Here is a 25,099-nt window from a genome sequence, read left to right on the forward strand (position 1 = left end):
TAGCACAACAAGAAGGACCTACAACTAGAATATACAGCTATGGACTGGGGGGCTTTGGGGAGAAGAAGAAGAGAAAAGAACCCTCCAAGTTTACAGTCAGTAAAAGTAATTAAAAACTATTGTAAGCTGGTAATCATGCACTGTGTGAAATATGCTCGACGCAAAAAAGACAAATACTTCAGGATTCCACTCACGTGAGGGATATAAAGTAGTCAAACTCTTAGAAACAGAAAGTTCTGTTGTTGAAGATGCATTGAGAGTTTGAATAAAATTGCTTTATAAAATATAAAAATATATAAAATGTAAAAGTAAAGGGTGATATTTTAAAATCAATGTGTTGTTATATATGTGATTTTAAATATATCTTTGGACCTAATAAAATTTATATATTCAACTTGACCAAGTTGTTTCAGGGAATTTTCTCCTTAGGGAGAAAGAGGATCACTTTTATTCCATCACTATATTCAGATGGTTATTGTGTTAACCACTGCCCTTTGCTTAAATCAACTCTCAACCCAGGAGAGAGCTTTTCCTCCAGTCTGAGTGCAACACCGTTTCCAGCAGTTGCTTTGGTGGAAATGGGTGGAAGAGCACCTTAGTGGGGACAGTCGCTCCAAGACTTGCTGCCTCTGTCTGTAGGAGAGGACTCTGCTGGGGCGGGCATTTGTGCCCAGGTGGAGAGAAACCAAAACTGAGGGCGAGAAACGGTTTGTGTAGCTGGAGCCCCGTGAGGTCCCTCCACCCAGAGGATAAAATGGGGAAATTAATGGCTTGACAGCCACTGATCCCTGTTGCCTCCAACTATAGAAACTCACAGTGGGAAGGGACCTTATCAATCACCTGGTTTAGCCACCTGTGATTCTTAACATCTCTGACGGTCCACCCAGGAGCTGATTCATTCTTTTTATAGTACTTCCACTAATAAGAAAGAGACATGACCCAATTTTTGCACAATAGCCTCTGGAGTATTTGGAATAACTAATTTTTCTAAAGTAGGCAGCTTTCAGATTTTTCATTTGTAAAGATAATATTTTTGGCAAATGCCAATGAATTTTTGCTATTTTGTTCTATCTAAGGTAGAATTCTAAATTGTATTTGTGTTTTGGTTTTGAAACATAATTTATGTGAAAGCTTGTGTGTGTGGTATTTAGAGTCCAACTTGAAATATCTCATGCTTTTTATATTTTTTACTACAAGTAATTAAAAAAATTCATACGTGGGGCCGGCCCAGTGGTGCAGCAGTTAAGTGCACATGTTTCGCTTTGGCGGCCCAAGGTTCGCCAGTTCGGATCTCAGGTGCAGACATGGCACCGCTTGGCACGCCAGGCTGTGGTAGGCGTCCCACACATAAAGTAGAGGAAGATGGGCACGGATGTTAGCTCAGGGCCAGTCTTCCTCAGCAAAAAGAGGATTGGCAGTAGTTAGCTCAGGGCTAATCTTCCACAAAAAAAAAAAAAACACACATGTATATCTTCTTTGCTGACATGGAACTAGTTGAAATGTAAGTGCCTTATAAAGCATCTTAACTGCTGATATTATCATGGTTTTGTGAAGCATGAAATATTCAGTTTATTGACTGTTTTGTCACTGGGGAGAAATGAAGTCTCACTGTATTTTATTGCACCTAGTCAGTGAGTTCAGCAATAAAGTAAACAATACTTGCATGAGAAGAGACGGCCTGATGATTTGCCTGTGGGAACGGGAGTAAAGAACTCTGGGCTGTGATCCCATCCAAACACCGGACTGGCTCTAAGGACCAAGATAGGCTCTTCACCTCCCTGCGCCCGAATTTCCTCACATGCAAATAGATCAAGAGAATGACTTTAACCAAAGTAGAGTGAGAAATGGCGTTTGCCTCCTGCTTTGAGACTTAGGTAAATGCTGCAATATTAAAAATCCCACAGTATTTACATATTTATTGAGACTTTTCCATGTTGGGGAACGGATGCAGAGACTGTGGGATGTTGGAAAGCTTGGGGTAGCCTCGCAGAGGTGGCCCAGTGTGGCAGTGGAAGCCACGTGTTTTCTACAGGTTGCCTGCTCCGCCACAGTCCTTGGCAGGAGGAGGAGCCGGGTGTCTCAGGGCCTTGGTCTCCCAGGCGCACATCTGCTGGCACCCTGTGCAGGTGCACTCACTATAAATGGTCCTTGAAGGCTAAGCTGGCAGATCTTCCTGCAGAGAGGAGGTTCGAAATGTTCAGAAGTGCTGCCTAGGGTTAAGTTCGCACATTCTACTTTGGTGGCCCGGGGTTCGTCAGTTTGGATCCGGGTGCGGACATGGCACCACTTGACAAGCCATGCTGTGGTAGGCGTCCCACATATAAAGTAGAGGAAGATGGGCACGGATATTAGCTCAGAGCCAGTCTTCCTCAGCAAAAAGAGGAGGATTGGCAGCAGTTAGCTCAGGGCTAATCTTCCTCAAAAAAAAAAATGCTGCCTAGGTTACTTTCCAATTGTGACCTCCTTTTCAGCATGTTAGCCCTCCTCTTAGATGACACAAACTAGACGATAACTTACTTTGCCTCATTCATGTTTGCAGGAGCAAGATAGATGTGTTTTCGCCTTTTAGGAGGAAGGACGCATTTGGTGACTGTCTGTGACGCTCTCTCTCCTGTCAGTCCGAAGAGGCACGTACGTAGGAAGACAGCAGAGATGGAGGCGTCACTGCTAATCCGCATAGCCTGTCCTCCAGGCAGAGTCCGGGGCGAGGGACAAGGTGTTGGATAAGCCTAGCAATTTAATACCTTCTCTCCACATTCCATGTGTCATTTTACAGAAAGGAGGCAGGACCAAACTTCTGTATTAACAGTTAGATCCATATGGAGGAGGAGGATGTGCCTGAAATTTTCACACCAGAGAGTGATTCTTTTTTTTTTTTTTTTTGGTGAGGAAGATTAGCCATGAGCTAACATCCGTGGCCAATCTTCCTCTTTTTTTTTTTGCTTCAGGAAAATTAGCCCTGACCTAACATCTGTGCCAGTCCTCCTCTGTTTCTTGTATGTGGGCTGCCTCCACAGTGTGGCTGATGAGTAGAGTAGGTCCATGCCTGGGATCCAAACCCCTGAACCCAGGCTGCCGGAGGGGAGCACACAGAACTTTAACCACTCAGCCATGGGGCCGGCCCCGGAGAGTGATTCTTTTAGGAGGTGTCATTGCATAATATAGAATCAGAGGTTTGTATCCTATTGATATTAATAATAATGATCATATAGACTCTCAAGTTCACCAAGCACCTTCATGTCATGCATGTAATCTTCACAACAGACAGGTAAGAAGATATTACTGTTCACCCGTATGACACATGAGGACACTAGGGGGTGAATTTTAAACAGAACATTTTAAACTAGCCTTGGTCTAACATGGTGAATATATTGTATTTTTTCTATGAGAAAGACAACATCTATTTTTTTAAGGAACTTGATCAATACAGAAGTCAAGTGGATTTTCCCAGTATGACTTTGGTGTATGTGAGGAAACAGCAATGAATTCCTAGTGTTTTCACACGTCTGCTGTAATTTATGGAATCTTTCTTGAATTCATCTTATTCAAGGTTGGTTAATGGAGTTTTCTCCTCAAGAAAGTAAGTCTGAGCTGCACCATTTTCTCTGTATCTCCTCTGTGAAATTGGTTCTAAACGGGAAGACCCACTTCGCTAACCTCCAGTGAGAAGTGTGTGGGGACTGCTGCTTGATGGTGGGGATGCACAGTCTTCGGGTTCAGATGTGCCACGTGTGTGTGTCAGTTTGCTAGAGCTGCTGTAAGAAAGTACCACCAACAGTGGCTTCAACAACGGAAATTTACCTCCCAGTTCTGGGGGCAGAAGTACAAAGTCAAGGTGTTGGCAGTGCTGGTTCATTCTGGGGCTGTGGGGGAAGCATCTGTCCCAGGCCTTTCTTGTTGGTTTGTAGGTGGCTGTCTTCACATTCACATGGTGGTGTCCCTGTGTGCATGTCTCTGTGTCCACATTTCCCCTTTTATAAGGACACCAGTCATATTGGATTAGGGCCCACCTAATGACCTCGTTTTACCTCTGTAAATACCCTCTCTCCAAATAAGTTACATTCTGAGGTACTGGGGTTAAGACTCATGGATTTTGAGAGAACACAACTCAAGTCATAACACTCACTCACTCTCTCTCTTTCTATATATATAAATCTATCTCTGCGTATCAGTATATATGCATTCTATGTATATAGAGAATAGTTCAGTATTTGATTTCGATTAAAGGCATTTTAATACATAGATTATTGAATCATTGAGACAGCATTGCATAACATTTCTAGAAAGTAGTGTTTTTATCCTGTTTTACTTATGGTCTCATAAAGGTAACTAGCTTGTCCTGCACCAGAAATAATAGAACCACCTGTTATCCTCCACTCTCCCCACTCCTGTTCCCAGATTTGCAGAACTGGAATTCTGCCATGCTCTTCTTGTTTCGCTTGTTAATGGAGTCCAAATAAAGCACGGAGTTTAGTGAACAATAATGTATCAATATTAGTCTAACCCATTCTAGTTGTACCATTGTCATGTAACAACAGGGGAAACCGGATAGGGGTATATGGGAACTCTGTACTGTCTTTGCAACTTTTCTGTAAATATCAAACTATTCTAAAATAAAAACTTTATTTAAATATTAAAAACCTTTCATAATATAAAATAGTGTCTTCTTATATTAACCATTCATTAGAAGTACCATATAATTGTACTGTTTTTATGCTGTTGCTTAGACATCATTTTGTACAGAAGGACAGATTTGATGTAGCCTCTAGAGGACAGTGTTGGGTCATAGGAAGATTTTCACAATCTGCCCAAGTTGAAGATGAACTTACTTATTTTTCTTCTTAATTTTTAACCACAAGGCCTCTGTTTATTCATTATCCCTCTTTAAAAATAAATCAAAGAAAATTCATGCCTCTTCTGCTGTTCTGATTCGTTGGAGATCTCCTTTAACTCACTGTTTTTGTGCAGTTTTGGCTCCGCACAGATCTAACAGGACAGAATGATCTGCAGTTTTCACTCTAGCATTCAGAGCACTGAGGGTTCATGGAAGTTGTGTGGGAGCCGGGGGAGCATCACGGGGCACACACTGTGTGTTTGTGAATTCTCACATGATGGAGAGAGTGCTGTAGAGTTGAACTCCCTGTGGAAAAACTAAAAAAACTTTGTAGATTGGTGAGGATGCTCATGAAATAAAGAGGGGTTTTGATCTTCAAGGTTGAGACTTTGCTCTAGAGTGGTTTGTTGGCAGTGGTGGGAAGGGAAGCAAACCATTGTTCTAGCTTCTGGAGCAGATTTCTGGAGTAGTCAGACTAGAACCTCAATGCTTGAGTTTAAGAATTATCCCTCCAAAGTAGTCTCCTGAGATTGGCGTTTGACTTTGAGGAGGCTCCTGGGGTTGGGAGTTACAGAGTGCTACCCAAGCACGCCAGAGCCATATGAACATTAATTTGCAAAATGCTCGCCTTGGACCTAGAGGCAGCTGAAGATACTTGTTCCTGTATTGATGGGCTCAGAAATTCTGAAACACATCATTCTGTCATTAGATGGATGACATTTTCTGCTGATGGTGGAGTCCGAGGGCTCCACTCATACTAGGTGAGAATCTCGTATAAACATTAAAAAAATAGTTGTCATTTGGATGACAGTGTGTTCCACTTAGGAGCAACCTGTAGATTTCTTATTTTTGCTTAAAGATAAATCTGTTAAATGGTCCTCTGTTGAATTGGGATCTATGAGCCTTTTAATAGGATTTTTGAAGGGGAGTGGAAAATTTACAGCTGCTGGTAAATAGCCTGACATGAAGTTAAGATCAAAGGTGTTTTGTTCAGCCACACCATCAAAGTTGAACCTGTGGACAGGAGTCTTTCTCATTCTCATCTAACAGTGCTAGGAACCAAAATTCTCCTTCTCAGCTGTAATGTTCTCTTAATTAATGGTGGTATAACACAGTTCCATCAGCCATCTAGGTATTTAATAAATAATTTGATATGTACTTTGGTCCCTGAGAGAATGATTGGTCCCCTAACCTGGTCCCTTATCCAGTGGTCCTGATAGCAGGGAGAAGCATCACTCCATCCCATTTGTGAAGTCACAATCCTGTCAGTTGTCCTGGACTCCTCTCTCTGTTCTCATCTTTGACCATAATAGAGGCAGCACCAAGTCCCATTGATTTTACTTCTTAACTATTTCTTGAAACCATCCACTTCTCTCCATGGCCACCACTCTAACCTATGGTTTATCTGCTTGGGCCACTATAGAAGCCGCCTCACCCACAGCCAGTGTGATCTTTCAGACACACATCTATGATACCTCCAGTGATTTCCCACTGGTGTTAGGATAATGACCAAAGGCACTTGATGGATGATATGGCCCTGCAAGTTCTGGTCCCTGTCTCTGTCTCTCTAGCCTCATCTGGAGACATTCTGCTCCTTGTTCCACATGTTCCAGCCTCCTGGACTGCACTGCATCAAAGAGGGTCTTAGTGCCTGTAATTTCCTCTACCTGGGAGTCTCTCCCCTGCTTTTTCTAATTATCTTCTCCTCATCCTTTATACATCAGCTCAGCGTGATGTCCTCATGACTGCCTTTCCTGATCTCCTGGCCTAGATAAGTCTCCTTTCTTCTCTGCTGTGTAGACCTATGCTCCACTCCTTCGTTAGGCTTTCATAGACATCATAGACACTCAGCTTTGTTGTTTTTTGATCAGTATATGTATCCACTACAGAATATAAATGCTGTGAGCAGGGACCCTGCCCACATATGCTCATCATCAGCTCCCCAGCACTCAGGGCAGTGCTTGGAAAAAGTAGCTGCTCAGGCGGGGGCGGAGCAAAATGGCAGGGTGAGCTGACCCGGGATTCTCTCGCCTCCAAAATACAACAAAAGATTGGAAGAACTGAATTTCAGAGAATAAACATAATGCCAGCTCGTTAGAGACCTACAATACCAAGAAGGCGGAGATCATAAACCTTGCTTACACCCTCGGAGGCGCTGGAACGGTAGGAGAGAACATCGCTCTCTCACCTAGAGTCTGCGATCGCTGCGGCGTGGGTCGGGAAGGAGCGGGGGAGGGGCCGCACAACCGGGGGATCATCCAGGACTCCTGCCAGTGATTCAGTGGAGACCCGCTGACAGGGGGGAAGCTTCCGTCCACGGGGACCCCATAAATCAAGGGCCTTGGGAGACCAGAGAACAGAACTGATCTAAACCCAGACCGGAGCGTGTGAGTAACAGCCCCTCCCTCCCGGCAAAGCCAGTGGGCGCAGCCATCTTGCCCCAAAGCGGAGAGCTCATAACACGTGGCTCTTGACCCCCATCTAGTGGCAACAGGCTGTAACTGCAACTGAATTCTACCACCATGAGAAAAAAACGCTCCTCTACGATCCAGCAATTTATAAAAGCCCCAGACCAGAAGGAAAAGAATAAAAACATAGAATTAAGTCCTGAGGACTTGGAATTAGGTAAACTAAGTGATAATGAGTTCAGAGCAGCTATAATCAAAAAACTCAATGAGGTAGAGAAAAAGAGAAACAAGCTGAGTTCTGGAGTTACTTCACAAAAGAGATTGAAATCATAAAGAAGAATCAAACAGAATTACTTGAGATGAAAAACACAATGGACCAGATAAAACAGAATATGGATTCCCTGAATGCCCATGTAGACAACGTAGAGGAGCAAATTAGCATAATCGAAGATAGGCTGAATGGCACCAGACAGAGGAAGAAAGAGAACTAAGAATTTAAAAAAATGAGGAAAATCTCCAAGAGATAATGGATTCAATGAGGAGTAAGAACATAAGGATCATAGGAATTCCCGAGAATATGGAAAAGGAAAATGGAGCAGAAAGTGTGCTTAACGAAATTATTGAAGAGAACTTCCCAAATCTAGGGATCAACGGAGAAATGTGTGTAGAGGAGGGTTTTAGATCTCCTAGATTTGTCAATGTAAAAAGAGCTACCCCACGGCACATAGTAGTAAAGTTGGCAAAAAGGAAAGATAAGGAAGGAATACTCAGGGAAGTAAGAAAAAAAAAAAGAGAATAACCTATAAAGGAGCCCCTATCAGACTGTCAGCGGATTTCTCTACAGAAACCTTACAAGCTAGGAGAGAATGGAGTGACATATTCAAAGCTTTAAAGGATAAAAACCTTCAGCCAAGAATACTCTATCCAGCAAGAATTTCCTTCAGATATGAGGGAGAAATTAAATCTTTTCCAGATAAACAAAAGTTAAGGGAATTTGTAACTAAAAGCCCTCCATTACAAGAAATCCTCAAGAAGGCTCTCATACCTGAAAAAAGAAAAAAGGGAGAAAGGAGACACAATCCACAGACTAGGGAGACCGATGGATAGAACCAGAACAGGATAGCAAATATTCAATTATAGCATTAGGGTAAGCGTAAGGAAACTACCAAAACAAGGACGATCTTAGCACTCTAACTACCAATTAATAAGACAAGTTGGAATAAAAAATGAAAATAATTATTTAGGAGGGGAAGAGCAAAGGGTCTAAATCAGTATTGGTCAAGTAAGTAAGAGACCACCAGAGAATAGACTATATTATACATGAGATTCTAAATACAAACTTCAAGGTAGACACTAAAATAAAGTACAGAAGAGAGTCACAAATCATAAATAAGGAAAAATCTAAGAAACCCAGCATAAGAAATTGCAGTATTAAATGGGTAGTCTAAAGCAAACAGGAAAAGAAACGCAGGAAAACAAGATAATGAGCGACAGATTAACAGCATTAAGTCCACATGCATCAATGATCACCCTCAATGTGAACGGATTGAACTCTCCAATAAAAAGACACAGAGTGGCAAAATGGATTAAAGAACACGATCAAACAATTTGTTGCCTCCAGGAAACACACCTCAGCCCCAAGGACAAACACACACTCAGGGTGAAGGGGTGGAGGACAATACTTCAAGCAAATAGCAAGGAAAAAAAGGCAGGTGTTGCAATTCTCATATCAGACCAGGTGGATGTCAAAATAAGACAGGTAAAGAGAGACACAGAGGGACAATATATAATGATCAAAGGGACACTTCATCAAGAAGAAATAACGCTTATAAATATCTATGCACCCAACACAGGAGCACCAAGATTCATAAAGCAACTATTAACAGACCTAAAGGAAGATGTTAAAAACAACACAATAATAGTAGGGGACCTCAACACCCCACTCACATCAATGGACAGATCATCCAGACAGAAAATCAACAAGGAAATAGTGGAGCTAAATGAAAAACCAAAACAATTCGACTTAGACATATATAGATCACTCCACCCTGAAGGAGCTGAATACACATTCTTCTCAAGTGCACATGGAACATTCTCTAGGATAGACCATATGTTGGGAAACAAGGCAAGCCTCTACAAATTTAAAAAAATTGAAATAATAACAAGCATCTTCTCAGATCATAGTGCTATAAGGCTAGAAATTAATTACAAGAAGAAAGCTGAGAAAGGCACAAAGATGTGGAGACTAAACAACACACTACTGAACAAGCAATGGATCATTGAAGAAACTAAAGAAGAAATAAAAAAATACCTGGAAACAAATGAAAATGATAGCATGCCATACCACCTCATATGGGATACAGCAAAAGCTGTATTAAGAGGAAAATTCATCGCAATACAGGCACATCTTAACAAACAAGAAAAATCCCAAATAAGCAACCTTAAAGCACACCTAACTGAACTAGAGAAAAAAGAACAAATGAAGCCCAAAGTCAGCAGAAGGAGAGAAATAATAAAAATCAGAGCAGAAATAAATACTATTGAAATGAAAAAGGCAGTAGAAAGGATCAATGAGACAAAGAACTGGTTTCTTGAGAAGGTAAATAAAATTGACAAACCACTAGCCAGACTTACAAAGAAAAAAAGGGAGAAAGCTCAAATAAACAAAATCAGAAATGAGCGAGGAGAAATAACAACAGACTCTTCAGAAATACAACAGATTATAAGAGAATACTACAAAAAACTATATGCCAACAGAATGGATAACCTAGAGGAAATGGATAAATTCTTGGACTCCTACAATCTCCCAAAGCTCACTCAAGAAGAGGCAGACAATTTGGACAGACCAATCACAAGGAAAGAGATTGAAACAGCAATCAAAAACATCCCAAAGAATAAAACCCCAGGACCAGGTGGCTTTCCTGGAGAATTCTACCAAACTTTCAGAGAGGATTTAATACCTATCCTTTTCAAGCTATTCCAAAAAATTAGGGAAGATGGAACACTTCCTAACACATTCTACGAGGCCAACATCACGCTGATACCAAAACCTGACAAGGACATCACGAAAAAAGAGAACTACAGGCCAATATCACTGATGAACATAGATGCAAAAATTCTAAACAAAATTTTGGCAACCAGAATTCAACAATGCATCAAAAGAATCATACATCATGATCAGGTGGGATTCATACCAGGGACACAGGGATGGTTCAACATCCGCAAATCAATCAACGTGATACACCACATCAACAAACTGAGGAATAAAAACCACATGATCATCTCAATAGATGCAGAGAAGGCATTTGACAAGATCCAACAGCCATTTATGATAAAAACTCTGAACAAAATGGGCATAGAAGGAAACTACCTCAACATAATAAAGGCCATATATGACAAACCCATAGCCAACATCATACTCAATGGGCAAAAACTGAACGCCATCCCCCTGAAAACAGGAATGAGACTAGGATGCCCTCTATCACCACTCTTATTTAACATAGTACTGGAGGTCCTGGCCAGAGCAATCAGGCAAGAAAAAGGAATAAAAGGAATCCAAATAGGGAGGGAAGAAGTGAAACTCTCACTGTTTGCAGACGACATGATCTTATATATAGAAAACCCCAAAGAATCCATTGGAAAACTGTTAGAAGTAATCAACAACTACAGCAAAGTTGCAGGGTATAAAATCAATTTGCATAAATCAGTAGCATTTCTATACTCCAGTAATGAACCAACAGAAAAAGAACTCAAGAACACAATACCATTCACAATCGCAACAAAAAGAATAAAATACCTTGGGGTAAATTTAACTAAGGAAGTGAAGGACCTATATAATGAAAATTACAAGGCCTTTCTGAGAGAATTGGATGACGACATAAGGAGATGGAAAGACATTCCATGTACATGGATTGGAAGAATAAACATAGTTAAAATGTCCGTTCTACCTAAAGCAATCTACATATTCAACACCATCCCAATCAGAATCCCAATGACATTCTTTACAGAATTAGAACAAAGAATCCTGAAATTCATATGGGGCAACAAAAGACCCCGAATTTCTAAAGCAATCCTGAGAAAAAAGAGCAAAACGGGAGGCATCACAATCCCTGACTCCAAAACATACTACAAAGCTACAGTAATCAAAACATCATGGTACTGGTACAAAAACAGGTGCACAGATCAATGGAACAGAATTGAAAGCCCAAAAATAAAACCACACATCTATGGACAGCTAATCTTCGACAAAGGAGCTGAGGGCATACAATGGAGAAAAGAAAGTCTTTTCAACACATGGTGCTGGGAAAACTGGAAAGCCACATGTAAAAGAATGAAAATTGACCATTCTTTTTCACCATTCACCAAAATAAACTCAAAATGGATCAAAGACCTAAAGGTGAGACCTGAAACCATGAGGCTTCTGGAAGAAAACGTAGGCAGTACACTCTTTGACATCAGTATTAAAAGGATCTTTTCGGACACCATGCCTTCTCAGAGAAGGGAAACAATAGAAAGAATAAACAAATGGGACTTCAGATTAAAGAGCTTCTTCAAGGCAAATGAAAACAGAATTGAAACAAAAAAACAGCCCACTAACTGGGAAAAAATATTTGCAAGTCATATATCTGACAAAGGCTTAATATTCATAATATATAAAGAACTCTCGCAAGTCAACAACAAAACATCAAACAACCCAATCAAAACATGGGCTGAAGACATGAACAGACATTTCTCCAAAGAAGATATACTGATGGCCAATAGGCACATGAAAAGATGCTCATCATCGCTGATCATCAGGGAAATGCAAATCAAAACTACACTAAGATATCACCTTGCACCCGTTAGAATGACAAAAATATCTAAAACTAATAGCAACAAATGTTGGAGAGGTTGTGGAGAAAAAGGAACCCTCATACACTGCTGGTGGGAATGCAAACTGGTGCAGCCACTATGGAAAACAGTATGGAGATTCCTCAAAAAATTAAATATAGAACTACCATACGATCCAGCCATCCCACTACTGGGTATTTATCCAAAGAGCTTGAAGTCAGCAATCCCAAAAGTCCTATGCACCCCAATATTTATTGCAGCAGTGTTTATAATAGCCAAGACATGGAAGCAACCTAAGTGTCCAGCAACAGACGAATGGATAAAGAAGATGTGGTACATATATACAATGGAATACTACTCAGCTGCAAAACAGAACAAAATCATTCCATTTGCAATAACATGGATGGACCTTGAGGGAATTATGTTAAGTGAAATAAGCCAGCGAGAGAAAGAAAATCTGTGTATGACTCCACTCATATGAGGAATTTAAAATTATGGACTAAGAACAGTTTAGTGGATACCAGGGGAAAGGTAGGGTGGGGGGTGGGCACAAAGGGTGAAGTGGTGCACCTACAACATGACTGACAAACATTAATGTACAACTGAAATTTCACAAGATTGTAACCTATCATTAACTCAATAAAAAAAAAAGTAACTGCTCAATACATTTGTTGAATGAATAAGTGGCTATTTTTTTTATTGAATGTTTAGGTAGAGGAAGAAGAACCCACTGGATACATTCGATATGAAAAATTTCTTCCAGTGATGACCCAAGTACTGCTGGAGAGAAGGTAAGAAAGTCAACACGAGGGGCTGGCCCCGTGGCCGAGTGGTTAAGTTCGCGCGCTCCGCTGCAGGCGGCCCAGTGTTTCGTTAGTTCAAATCCTGGGCGCGGACATGGCACTGCTCATCAGACCACGCTGAGGCAGCGTCCCACATGCCACAACTAGAAGAACCCACAACGAAGAATATACAACTATGTACCGGGGGGGCTTTGGGGAGAAAAAGGAAAAAATAAAATCTTTAAAAAAAAAAAAAAGTCAACACGATTGTTAAGGTAAAGTAATGATTAGAATTACATTAATTTCAAATACTTGGCGTTTTCACTTTGTATATTATACCTACTTTGTATACTTACCCTAGAGTTGCTTCCTTCTAACTTCTCACTTCACTTCTGAACTGCCAGTTGGTATGTGTTAGAAATATCAACCACTTTAGAATTAATCTAATAAGTAAAGTAATTAAAGGGCAAATAAGCTACAAAAATCATAAATCAACAATATTCTTATTTTATTTTGAATTATCAATGATAAGTAAGAATTATCCCTAATTATTTTTCTAGAGGAAGTGTAGCATCAGCTTAACATAGTTTATTGTAGAAGTTTTGTTCCCATAAATTCATTTCCATGATGATGAAAAAAGCTAACAGATAACATCAAACATGCCAGTGATTTTAAACTACATATTTCCCGTGGACGTGGAGTGCTTTCAACTTTCATATCTAGAAATCCAAAAAGATTCCAATGAGGGAGGTGTTATTATGCTAGTGTGTTAGCAGCTTTTGTTTTATGTGATCATTTATTATGTAGAGACTGAGCTAAATACTGTGGCATTTACACCTTTCATTGCATAATTAGGTACAGACCAATTCCAGAAGATATCCTTCTTCGAGCTTTTGAGGTATGTAAGCTCCAGATTTTATACATATATATATATATGCAAAATTCATCATGTAGAATTTATTCACCAAACTAAAAAATATAGTATCTATCTTTTCCTTTCCCTTAGGTCTTAGATCCAGCTAAACGTGGGTTTCTTTCTAAGGAAGAACTGATCAAGTATATGACTGAAGAAGGTGAGAGCAAGTTATTACTTATGACAGTGACATATTTAAGTGATTGATAATTTAATAGTTATGGAAAAATTCTACGGGGTGGGGCTGGCCCCGTGGCCGAGTGGTTAAGTTCGCGCACTCCGCTGTAGGCAGCCCAGTGTTTCGTTGGTTCGAGTCCTGGGCGCGGACATGGCACTGCTCATCAAACCACGCTGAGGCAGCATCCCACATGCCACAACTAGAAGGACCCACAACAAAGAATATACAACTATGCACTGGGGGGTTGGGGGAGAAAAAGGAAAAAAATTTTTAAAAAATTCTAGGGGATACTTTGAAGGCAATCATTCTGGTCAAAATGAGCTATTTACTATTCCTATCATTTTGGTTTTGGGGTGGTTTCTGTTTTGTGGGGGCTAAGAGGACAGAGGGTAGTTTAGGGGAGATGGATGTTGCCTTATAGAATTTTGTAAAGTGTAATGATACTTCTGTAAACTGAAGTCATCCCATTCACTTAGAGTATTTCCAGAATAAAAGGTCTGCCACTTGGAAACTGAACTATCAATCACCATAAATTAATGCCTGTTCCTAGATTGAAGATTTGAACTGTATATAAAAGTTCTTTTTGAAGAGCTTTTCAGTTGGTGGAGTTACAGATAACACAGCCTCAACTGAATATGAATTCACACAAGAATTTTTAGTCCTTTATGCTAGTGGAACCATATGTATTTGCTTTGAACTTGAGCTACACACACACACACACACAATACCTGCAAACCTACATATGCCAACATATCTCCTTTAGGAATTCTCTCTGGGGGGCTGATGTGTACGTTTGGTTTCCATGAATGGCAGGAGCCTAGTGGACGTTCTCTTGAAACCATTCTCTTACTGGTCACCTCCACTCCTCCCACACAAAGTTAGAGTTCTGTCTCCTTTGTTCAGTTCGCTGGTTCACAGACTGAGTCCTGAATGATTCAGTTGCTCATCACTTGGGACAGAGTCAAAGTGCAAGTGATTTTCAGTAGGGAAGCCTAAGCCTGCATTTCCATGCCCGACTGGTTTGACCTTTTGGACTGATCCACCATTGGGTGAGAATACAGGGAATGAGAGTAAGGTGACATGACAGTCACAGCTGCCACCCAAGAACTTATGACATTGTTAAATTCTCTTAGGATTAACTTTGACGGAAAGGTTAGGACTTTCAAAGCATCAGCCTCTTAATCTGAAGGATTAATTTCTGAGAAGTAGATCCTAGATTATATTAGGTAATGTGAATTTAGTCAAAATGGCCAGAACAGTTGAATGGCATTAGTGTGGTGTGCCTACTGTGTGTAGGCGAGGGGTGCTGAGTGCAGGGAGAGGTAGTGGTGCGAGAATCTCTCTTTCTCAAAGATATTGTAGCCTCATTGTGGGAAATAAAACTAACTTATAAAATAATTTAAAATATAAGACAAGAGAAGAAAGTGAATATCAGATGATCAGTGTGGGCCAGACCAGCCTGGAAAGATGGTCTGGGAAGATGTAAAGAGAAAATCAGTTTCTTAAGATGGTAGAACTTCTACAGATGAGCTATTGAGACCAGGGGTAAAATTTAATGCACTGTAGCACCCCCACACATGGTAAGTCTCGACAGATGTTTGTTGGATTAATGGAAGGATGAGTAGATAAATGAAGAATGGGGAAGGGCCCATGAGAGGGAGATGCAGACTGATAAAACAGTGGAGGTAGGAGGGAGCATGCTGTTTCCAGGGCCTGTGAGCAGGCTGGGCCCAGAGGGTCTTGGGGCAAACGGTAGGAAGTGACTCCAGATAGAGGTCCTGAGACGAGATCGTGGAGGCCTGGGCTCAGGAGTTGCGAATTCATCCTGCGGGCAGTGGAGAAGCATGGTGGGGTTTTGAGCAGATGAGTCGCCCGGTACAAGAGGGACTGTGGGAAGGTTGGTGTGGTGCTGGTGGGTTTGCTGGATGAGTGAGAAAGAGGTTAGACCAGGGAGACCAGTTGGGAGGCTGTGTCGGCATTTTGAGGTCCCCTAATAAGGGCCTGATCGGGCAGTGGCAATGGGAATGGAGAGAAGAGCTTGATCCAACAGGATCCTGTACACAGCAGGATCCTCGGGTCATGATGAGTAACAGAGAGCAGGGGACAGAGATGGGAGCTGAGCCCAGTCAGCAGGCTTTGACCGGGATGATGGCTGTGACGGTAATGCTACCGACTGAAATAGGGAAATCGGGGACAGGGTGCGGTGGATGCGGAGACGGTGCAGCTGTTCACACCATCCCCAGTGTGTTCATCAGTTTGAGACTATGCGTTCTAAATGCCCAGGATGTCGTACGATGGACATAATACCTCACACGGAATCACGTTCCTACACGATGGAGTCCACGTGTGCCCAGGCCTGTGAATTGTGTCAGACAGTATTTAGCAGCAGGCAATTTCTCAAAAAACTTTTTTTCTTTTTGAGGACAGTTAGCCCTGAGCTAACATCCTCCACCAATCCTCTTTTTGCTGAGGAAGACTGGCCCTGAGCTCACATCCGTGCCCATCTTCCTCTACTTTATATGTGGGATGCCTGCCACAGCATGGCTTGCCAAGTGGTGCCATGTCTGCACCTGGGATCCAAACTGGCGAACCCTAGGCTGCCAAAGCAGAGCTCACGGACTTAACCACTACACCACCAGGCTGGCCCCTCAAAAAACATTTTTTAAACAAACACATATTGCTGCCTATGTGCCAAGCAGTGTTCTAAGTGCTATTTAAATAATAACACTTTAATCCTCATAACAACCCTATGAGATAGGTAGTATTTACTATTATCTCCATTTATAAAACAGGCAAACTGAGGCACAGAGAGGTTAAGTGACTTGCCCAGGATCTTCAAGCTAATGAGACAGCTTGACATTGGAACCCAGGCAGTCTGACTCCCAAGCTTGTGCTTTAATCATTAAGCTGTTTTCCTCCCGTCCTTAATCAAACACTGCATGTCTCTTCCTTGCCCAAGGAAGCAGTGGGACCGCCTCCTGTATTGTACGGTGAGCAAGGCCTTCTGAGCAGTAGTGTAATCGTTGAGTTCGTGGACCTTGAGCTGGATGCTGGCGTTCAGATCTGGCTCTTCCACTCCCTGGCTGGGGCAGGCTGCCTTGTCTCTTCGTGTACTGGTGTCCTCAGCTGTAAGTGGCGGTGGCAGTGCTCACCCCTCTCAAGGTGGCTGGGAGGTTCCCTTGGTTAACACGTGTGAGGCACTAGATCGGTGCCTGGCACCCAGTAGTTCTCGTCAGTGTTTGGTATCAGTGTTGTTTGAAGGACTTCCATGGTGCCGTAAGAGTTCATTGGCAGCGGATTTAGTGATTAACCATCAGGTATCAGAAAGATTCAGAATTTGTCTGTCTGGGCATTTTTGGCAGTCTTTCTTTTCTTAGGCTGTAAGCACCATTTCAGAAGAACATGGCATATTCCCCTTATTTGATAATAATCATCATTGTCATCAAAATCCCCACTTGAATGATTTCTGTATTATTAACTGAATTCCACCTCAGAAAGCGTTGTTTGGGGGCTAGCTCCATGGCCGAGTGGTTAAGTTCACGCGCTCTGCTGCGGCGGCCCAGGGTTTGGATCCTGGGCGCGGACATGGCACCGCTCCTCAGGCCACGGTGAGGCGGCGTCCCACATCCCACAACTAGAAGGAACTGCAACTAAGATATACAGCTGTGTACAGGGGGGTTTGGGGAGATAAAGCTGGGAAAAAAAAAAAAAGATTGGCAATAGTTGTTAGCCCAGGTGCCAATCTTTAGGAAAAAAAAAAAAGAAAGCGTTGTTTGTAGAGTGACTTCAGCTCAGAAGGGCGGTGTCCTCAGGCCTTAGTAGCTTACTTGCTGGGATAAAGCTGTTTCAGGGGAAGGGGGCGATGTGGATGTCTCTGTATTTTTATTTAATCAGGACAAAGTTTTACTTCAATAGTTGATGTAAACACTTCCTCAGTTTGCTTTTCATCTTGGTGAACCCAATATCCAAGAGGCCTTCAGCTGTTATATGAATCCAACTAAAACCCACAGCTTTTCTATCCAACTTTTGGTTTCATTTGACAGCAACACAGGGCCAAACTATAACAAAGAGAACTGTTTTGAAACGGTTGATGACTGGCACCCATCACTGTGTGCAGCTGGCATCACTAAGCTGGCCAGACCTGGTTAGGGGATATTCAGAGAGGTAATCGATATAGTGTCAAGTCTCTGTTGTCTGCTCTTCGGCAATTTTGCATAGCAACCATTTAATCCTGTCTTCATAGCCTTATGAAATAAATGATGAGGCTCCCTAGAAAACTGGGACCTCAGGTTAATCCCTTGACAATTTCAATGGTTTTAATTTAAATAAATAAACAACCTTATTCGTGATGTCTTTATGTCTTCTAGCTGTTTGGGCTGAAATGATCGATTCTCTAGGTTGCTTGGGCTCTGATATCTGCAAGGCAGAGTAAGTGCAGGATCTGCCAGGGCACAGCAGCGTGCTCCTTGCCGCTCTGGGCGGTCAGGACATACTGGCTCTGCAGCCCAGGGAGAGTAACTGGCAACACAGTGGGGGCGTGTGGGGCTCCACAGCGATTAAGCAGGCTAGTGGAAGGAGAAAGGAAAAAATCAGAAGATCGAATGATGAAGCTCCCTTTTTGTCCCTCCTAGGTGAGCCTTTTTCTCAGGAAGAGATGGAAGAAATGTTGTCTGCTGCAATTGATCCAGAATCGAATTCAATTCATTACAAGGACTACATAACAATGATGGTGATTGATGAAAACTAAACTCTGTACGGACTTCAGTTCTAACTGAAAGGATAATTTTAAAAATTGCTTGTCCTTGTTAATTTCACATTTTAGCTTATAATTGCTGCATATGAGAATTAATGCCATGTAATAACTATTTCAATGTTTTTTGTTTTTTAAAGATGATCATAACAATTTAAAACACAAATTTATTTAGTATATCCAGCCTCATGAAATGACAAATTGCTAAATTATTTTGAAACTATTCTTAAAACATTTTAACATTATCCATGGATTGTTGTTAATTTTCTATAATAAAACCCAGGTTCCCTTCAAATTAATTAAACTGACAAAATGAAGAATGACTCGAATGACCCAAGGTTTGACACAATGACCACAAATTGAAAATGAGTAGCAATGAAATGAAAGCTTCTTTGTTAAACATCAGACACTTCAGCAATCTGAATGTGGGAGAAGAGTTATTGAAATGAATATTAATAATTAATTCCCTATGAGTGCCAGTTACAAGTCTCAGTTGTGTAACGTAGTGTAAACATTTAAATGTGCTGGCCCAGCATGTTACCATGATGGAACAGATCAAGAAGTTGAGATGATTGAATCTAGAGAAGAGAAAACTGAATGGAAACTGATAATGTGAGGAAGTGGCATTCTTTTCTGGTCTTTAGAGTTCTTACCTGTTCAGAATACTTGTCATGGGAATATTGTCCTGAATACCAAGTAACAGTTTTGCAAAATATTATGGAATGCGGGAGGTGCAGCTGCTCAAAAGAGCAGAATAAAGTTGTCTGAGCACAAGGAATCCCAATGGCAAAAAACACAGGAATTTACAAGCAAAGGGGAAAGTAAGGTAAAGGAAGACCCTGCCGTCACCTGTGTGTTCTTTCACACACAGGTGCGTGCATAGACACACACACACACAGACTGATCTCTATTTAAAGATGCTTCCCCACTACATGTGTGTACATACACACATTTCATAAAACATTTCATGTTGCTTGTGAGTCTTCTTCCTAGGCATGCAGTCTTGACCCCCAAGGCGGGATGCTGTTCCTCAAGAGACTCCTTGTCACTGTTCATTCCTTCATGAAACATGTACTGAGTGTCATTAGATAATGTGCGAGGAACTGGAGTTGCGACGTGAATCCGTCCTAACTAATCGAGGTCACAGTTCAGTGAGGGAAGACTTACGATCAGTCAGCAGCCGCAGTTCAGGCAGGGGCACATCCAGGTCTATGGAAGTGCATAGGAGGGGCAGCTGACTCAGCCCAGGGGGAGTTTTCTGGAAGGCAAAAGAGTCTAGTGAGTAGAGAAGTCTTCCCAGAACAGATGACGCCTGACTTAAAGACAAGCGGTTTACTAAGTGGGCAGCAGGACACACTATTCCAGCAGGGGAGCAGCAAGTACGAAAAGCCCAGAGGGGTCATGAAGCATGGAGAAATCTGGGGATTTAGAGGAGTTCAGGATGTTTGGTGTGTAGGAGGTTTTGGGGACATGGTGAGAGATGGAATTGGAGGAGCAGAAAGGGGCCGTGTCATTAAGGATATTGGGTTAGGTGTACAGTTCAGGTTTTAATGTTAGGGTTTGGGCTTCTGAAGATCATAGAGAAAGAAAGGTCATTTGTAAATAGCACAGAAAATAGACTGGAAGAGTCCAGACTGGAAGGAGGGAGACCAGGTGGTAGGCCAATTGGTTGGTGGGAGGAGATAGGTTGGGAAAAGTCAAGCTGAGTCCCAGGTTTCTGGCTTGGACAGTGGGTGACTTATAGTTCCATGCATTCAGATAAGAGATCCAAGAAGCCAGTGGGGTAGCGTTAGAGCGTGTGCTGGTGTCTAGTGCATAATCCCAGGCAGGACTTGATTGGGGCACCCGAGACAGCTCTGGGCGATCTTCGAGAAGCCCCTTACCCTGCATAACCCTGGTCATGCCAGAGAAATGCCATCTGGTGAATTAGCCCCAGTGTCTTCTGAATCAAATGGTGACGTCATGTTCTCTTTCCGCAGAGAGGCTCCCCTCACAGAAGGATGCCTCAGGGTTGGGCCCCCCAAGTCTCAGCTTCTAGAATTCTTTCAGAAGTCCCAGCTGATGTCAAACTTCCCACCCTGTCTCAAGGAAGGTCTATCTCTTTGGTAGTCATAAGAGTTAGTTTAATGGAATATGATTAATTTTTTATCTTTAGCACAAATTTGTCTGTTTGTTTAAGGCCACCAAAAAGTGCAACACAGGCTTGCCACAGAAATCTCATTTTATCTCCTAGTTGCAGAGTAAACGTAGCATATTTACAAAGGGAACACTTCTTTACAGTCAAACCATTCGGTTCCTATTTTCCCTCTGTCACTCACCTGCTTGGCCCTCAACATGCAACGTAAGTCACAGTGGCATTCTCCTGGCGAGAAGAGGGCTTGCTCTCTTGTGCAGGAAGTGTGCTTGTTCTTGGGACTCCGGCTCCTGCAGAGCCTGCCATCCCCACCAGCCCTGCGGGGCCCTGTGAAAGGCAGCTCCTGCTCCCCCTCTGGGCTGGGGAAGCCACATGACTCAGGGCCCAGGGCGCAGGCCTGGGAGTCTGGAGATCCTTCACTTGGAGCCTGGCTTTGCCTGTGGCTTGTTCCCGGCCAGGCACATCCCTCCCGTGCACCCCTGTCTGAACATAGAGAGCCCCACTCCAGTCCTTCTCCCACCTTCCAGAAACAGTGCAGATTCAGTCCCCTTTGCATGCACCCAATGCCCATGTGCCAAATGCTAAGAGACGAGAATGTCCAAGCGAGCGGGCTGGTGGGGTACTCTCTGGCAGCTGTACTCTCTGTGGAATGGACGGCACGGAGACCTTCCCCTCCGACCTTCCAGCTTTCCTTCCTTGCCTTTTTCTGCCTGCTTCCAAAGAAGAAAGTCTCTGCTTGTACAGCCAGCTACTGTAGAAGATCAGTGTCACTGCGTTGCCCCTTCCGGGCAGGGTAAGTGAGCAGAGAGCCTGGGGCACGTGCCCCTACTTGTGCCAGGAAGGCAGCTGTCTCCTAGGCCTGCCTGCTTCTCAAAGTGTGGCCACGAGTCCCCTGCTGCAGGAGCACCTGGAGGGGAGCTCGTCGGAGATGCAGACTCCCGGCTCCCATTCCAGACCCCTAACCAAACCACTGGAGGTGGGGCCCAGGAACCCACATTCTTAACAGACATTGAACACTCAGGGGAGTGTTATGCTCACACTACAGTGTGAACCACTGTCAGGGGCAGAATTTACTGTGAAAGTGTGGGGTTTGGAGCTGGGCTCTGTCGCTTACTGATGAGGTGATTGGCATAGACATTTAATATTGCTGAGTTTCTGCATCTTGATTTGTAAAGTGGAAATAAGACCTACCTCACAGGGCTGGTGTGAAAACTAAATGATGTAGTAAAAGTAAAAACGCTTTGAAGATTATAAGGGATGACACCAATTATTATTTATAGGAAACAATAATATTTCCTCCCAGCTAGGGAGAGAAGGAAGGAGGAAGGAGAGGAGGAGGGAAAGGGGAAGAGGGAGAGAGGCAGAGAGAGGAAGCCCTCTGGCCTGGATGTGCACTGTCAGAGTGGAAAGGAGGCAGGGAAGCATTTAATTAGTCTGTGGGATGCGGGTGCCGAGCAGCCGAGGTGCTGGTGGAGAAGCACCAGGAGATTTGCCATCACCATGCTATTCAGTACAAGCTGTAAGTTTATTTCTAGAATGTGAAATCAGGAGGTTTTAGGAGGTGGTTTGTCTCTCTTTTTAAAAAAATTATGGTAAAAAACAGCATAAAATTTACCATCTTAACCATTTTTCAGCGTGCAATTCAATAGTGTTAGTATATTCACGTGGTTGTGAAATAGATCTCCAGAACTTTTTCATCTTGCTACTCTAAAATGCTATACCCATTAGACGACTCCCTTTCCCCTGTCCCCAGCTCCTGACAACCACCATTCTACCTTGTCTCTATGAGTTTGACTCCTCTAGAGACCTCGTATCAGTGGAATCATACAGTATTTGTCTTTTTGTGACTGGCTTATTTCACTTGGCATAATGTCCTCAAGCTTCATCCACATTGCAGCACATGACAGGATTTCCTTCCTTCTAAAGCCTGAATAATATTCCATTGTACGTACAACCACATTTTGTTTATCCATTCATCCATCAGTGGACACTTGGGTTGCTTCCATCCCCTGCCTATTGTGAATAATGCTGCTAGCAACATGGGTGTGCAATATCTCTTTGAGACCCTGCTTCCAGTTATATACCCGGAAGTGGGATTGCTGGGTCTTTCTTCTGTTTTAAAAATTTGCTATCAGTCATGGTCCTTTTAGAGCAGCATGAAATTACTCATCTCACCTACTGGAGAGAACTCTCTTACTCATTTGAGGAAATGGTGTTTTGTTTTTCTTTAAAAATCGCAAAGTTGAACACTGCAGGCCAACACCTGTTCTTTGGAGAAGGAGGTAAGATACAATAGCACATCCTGAAATTCAGGACATAGTTGTGTATGGTGGCTGCACGAAGTGCCACATCTCTCTTGTAATTCCCTCTTACATCTTCAGCTACGCAGGAAGAAATTGCAAAAGGGGCGTCTAACCATTTATCACTGAGTTTATGACATTTGTTAAAGTATGGATTGAGTATCACCTGATTTTTGCTAAAAAATGTCAGGCTGTGTTTTAGTGTGCTGACGCTTAGTTTTTAAATGTCTTGCTGACCGTGCTGGCTCATTCTAGGCCTGGTTACCAGCTCCAGGCAGGGTATTCATTGAGGCAAAGTTCATTGTCAGTGACAGTTAAGGTAAATCTATTTTCCAACTAGTCGTCTTGATCATTTGCAGTATTTTTTAGTTACTTCTCATCAAATCAGGTGAGACTGTCATTGCTTTTACCTTGTAACGTGGCTGACAAAGAGCTCGTGTCGGGGTAGAATTGTCAGCGCCTCCACTCTCTGGACGCCCACTTCTACTCAGTGTGAGGATTGTCTGCAATTCAAGGTTACTTTGTAGGAAGATTTTTAAGCCTCTAGTCAGTTTATGAGGGCTAGTTTTGTTAAAACTAGGCAACGTCTGTGAATCCTCCACTTAACTGGGCCCCATAAATTTAGTAATGACCCTGCACAGAGCAAGGGGAAAGTGTGTAAGGAGGAAGCACCCCCAGGCTGCCCTTGGCACCTGCCTACCTTCCTGACACATGACTGTGTGACACACGGAGCCAGTGAAGATACTGGTGTCCATCCATATTGCATATTGGTAAGATCTAATTCTAGTTTTGAAGATAACATATAAATTAAAATACAAATTCTGATTTTTTTCCTGCACCCTAAGGAATGACCTTGCGTATGCAGCAGGGCACACATCTCACATTCAGGATGAGGAAACGGTGTTTTGGAAAGGCAATGTAAGACATAAAATACTCTAAGAATCGTTACAGTACTTTTAAAGCAATACACAGCTATTAAAGATAAATTAGAAAATACCAGTATGCAAAAAAGAAGAGAAAGCCCAAGAATATGTACCTCTATGTAACTTCTTCAGAGTATCACTATGGAATCCATCGGTTGGGGTTCTTGACCGTAAGGACAGAAACAGCCCGTTTAACTGAAGCAGAAGGGGATTCACTGGAAGTCACCTTGTCTGAGGACAAGCTATGTACAGAGCCCACAGGAGCCAGGGGCCAGGCTCGGGGCAGACAGGAGCCAAGCGGGCTCCCAGGGCACAGAAGTAGGGAGCAGGACACAGCAGCCATCTTATGACTGGCCCAGCCTGTCAAGGGTGCGGCTGCAGGGGCTGCCTCGCACTGCTCAGGGCAGAGTCCTGGGAGAGACAGCCGGAGCTGGGGAGGCCTGGCTCCGAGGCATCCGCCTGGAAGGCAGGAATCATCCAACCAGCTGCACCTCCCCTACACCCAACTCTGGGGAGAAGACGCTCCAGGACTTCTGTCAGGTGCTATTGGGGGGGAGAGAAAGAACCACAACAAATACTCATCAGATAGAGGCTCATACACACATGCTGTTATGTACAGTGCACTTTAATCCATCACGAACCCTCTTTCCGTGTTAATGTATTTCACCTAAAATACAAGTTTAAATCAGTGAATAGTATCTACTTGTTGAGATGTACCTAATTTATTTAACTAATTCCTTATTCCTGATATTTTAAATGATTTTCAGTTTTTGTCTATTATAATAAATGATAGTTATCATCCAGGGAGTTAAATCTTAATTTAATTTTTTTCTTAGAATGCATTTCTCGAAATGGAACTATTGGGTCAACTTTAAAGAGCTGGGGACCTATTTTTAAGCTTATTGTTAATGTGTTTTAAGCTATTGCAGACTGTTCTCAGATCCTAAGACTTCATCAGCATGTTTTTGTTTTTGATTTTGGAAATTTGAAAGGCAAAAAATAGTATCTCATTGGGACCAGCCCAGTGATATAGTGAGTAAGTTTATG

General features: G+C 42.5%; 1 protein-coding gene across 4 annotated transcripts in view; it reads left to right on the forward strand.

The window, feature by feature from the left end:
* Positions 1-24,859, forward strand: part of EFCAB2 (EF-hand calcium binding domain 2) — a 128,226-nt gene extending 103,367 nt beyond the window's left edge. For all 4 annotated transcript variants that reach the window (XM_023616980.2, XM_023616982.2, XM_070232851.1 and 1 more), the window contains 4 exons: positions 12,784-12,863; positions 13,710-13,752; positions 13,861-13,927; positions 18,577-24,859. In XM_023616980.2, the coding sequence (XP_023472748.1) occupies positions 12,784-12,863; positions 13,710-13,752; positions 13,861-13,927; positions 18,577-18,692 (306 nt within the window). In that variant the 3' untranslated portion in view covers positions 18,693-24,859. The remainder of the gene's footprint in view (positions 1-12,783; positions 12,864-13,709; positions 13,753-13,860; positions 13,928-18,576) is intronic.
* Positions 24,860-25,099: the final 240 nt, after the last annotated feature.

Source organism: Equus caballus, chromosome 14 (assembly GCF_041296265.1).
Source record: "Equus caballus isolate H_3958 breed thoroughbred chromosome 14, TB-T2T, whole genome shotgun sequence".
Taxonomy (NCBI): Eukaryota; Metazoa; Chordata; class Mammalia; order Perissodactyla; family Equidae; genus Equus; species Equus caballus.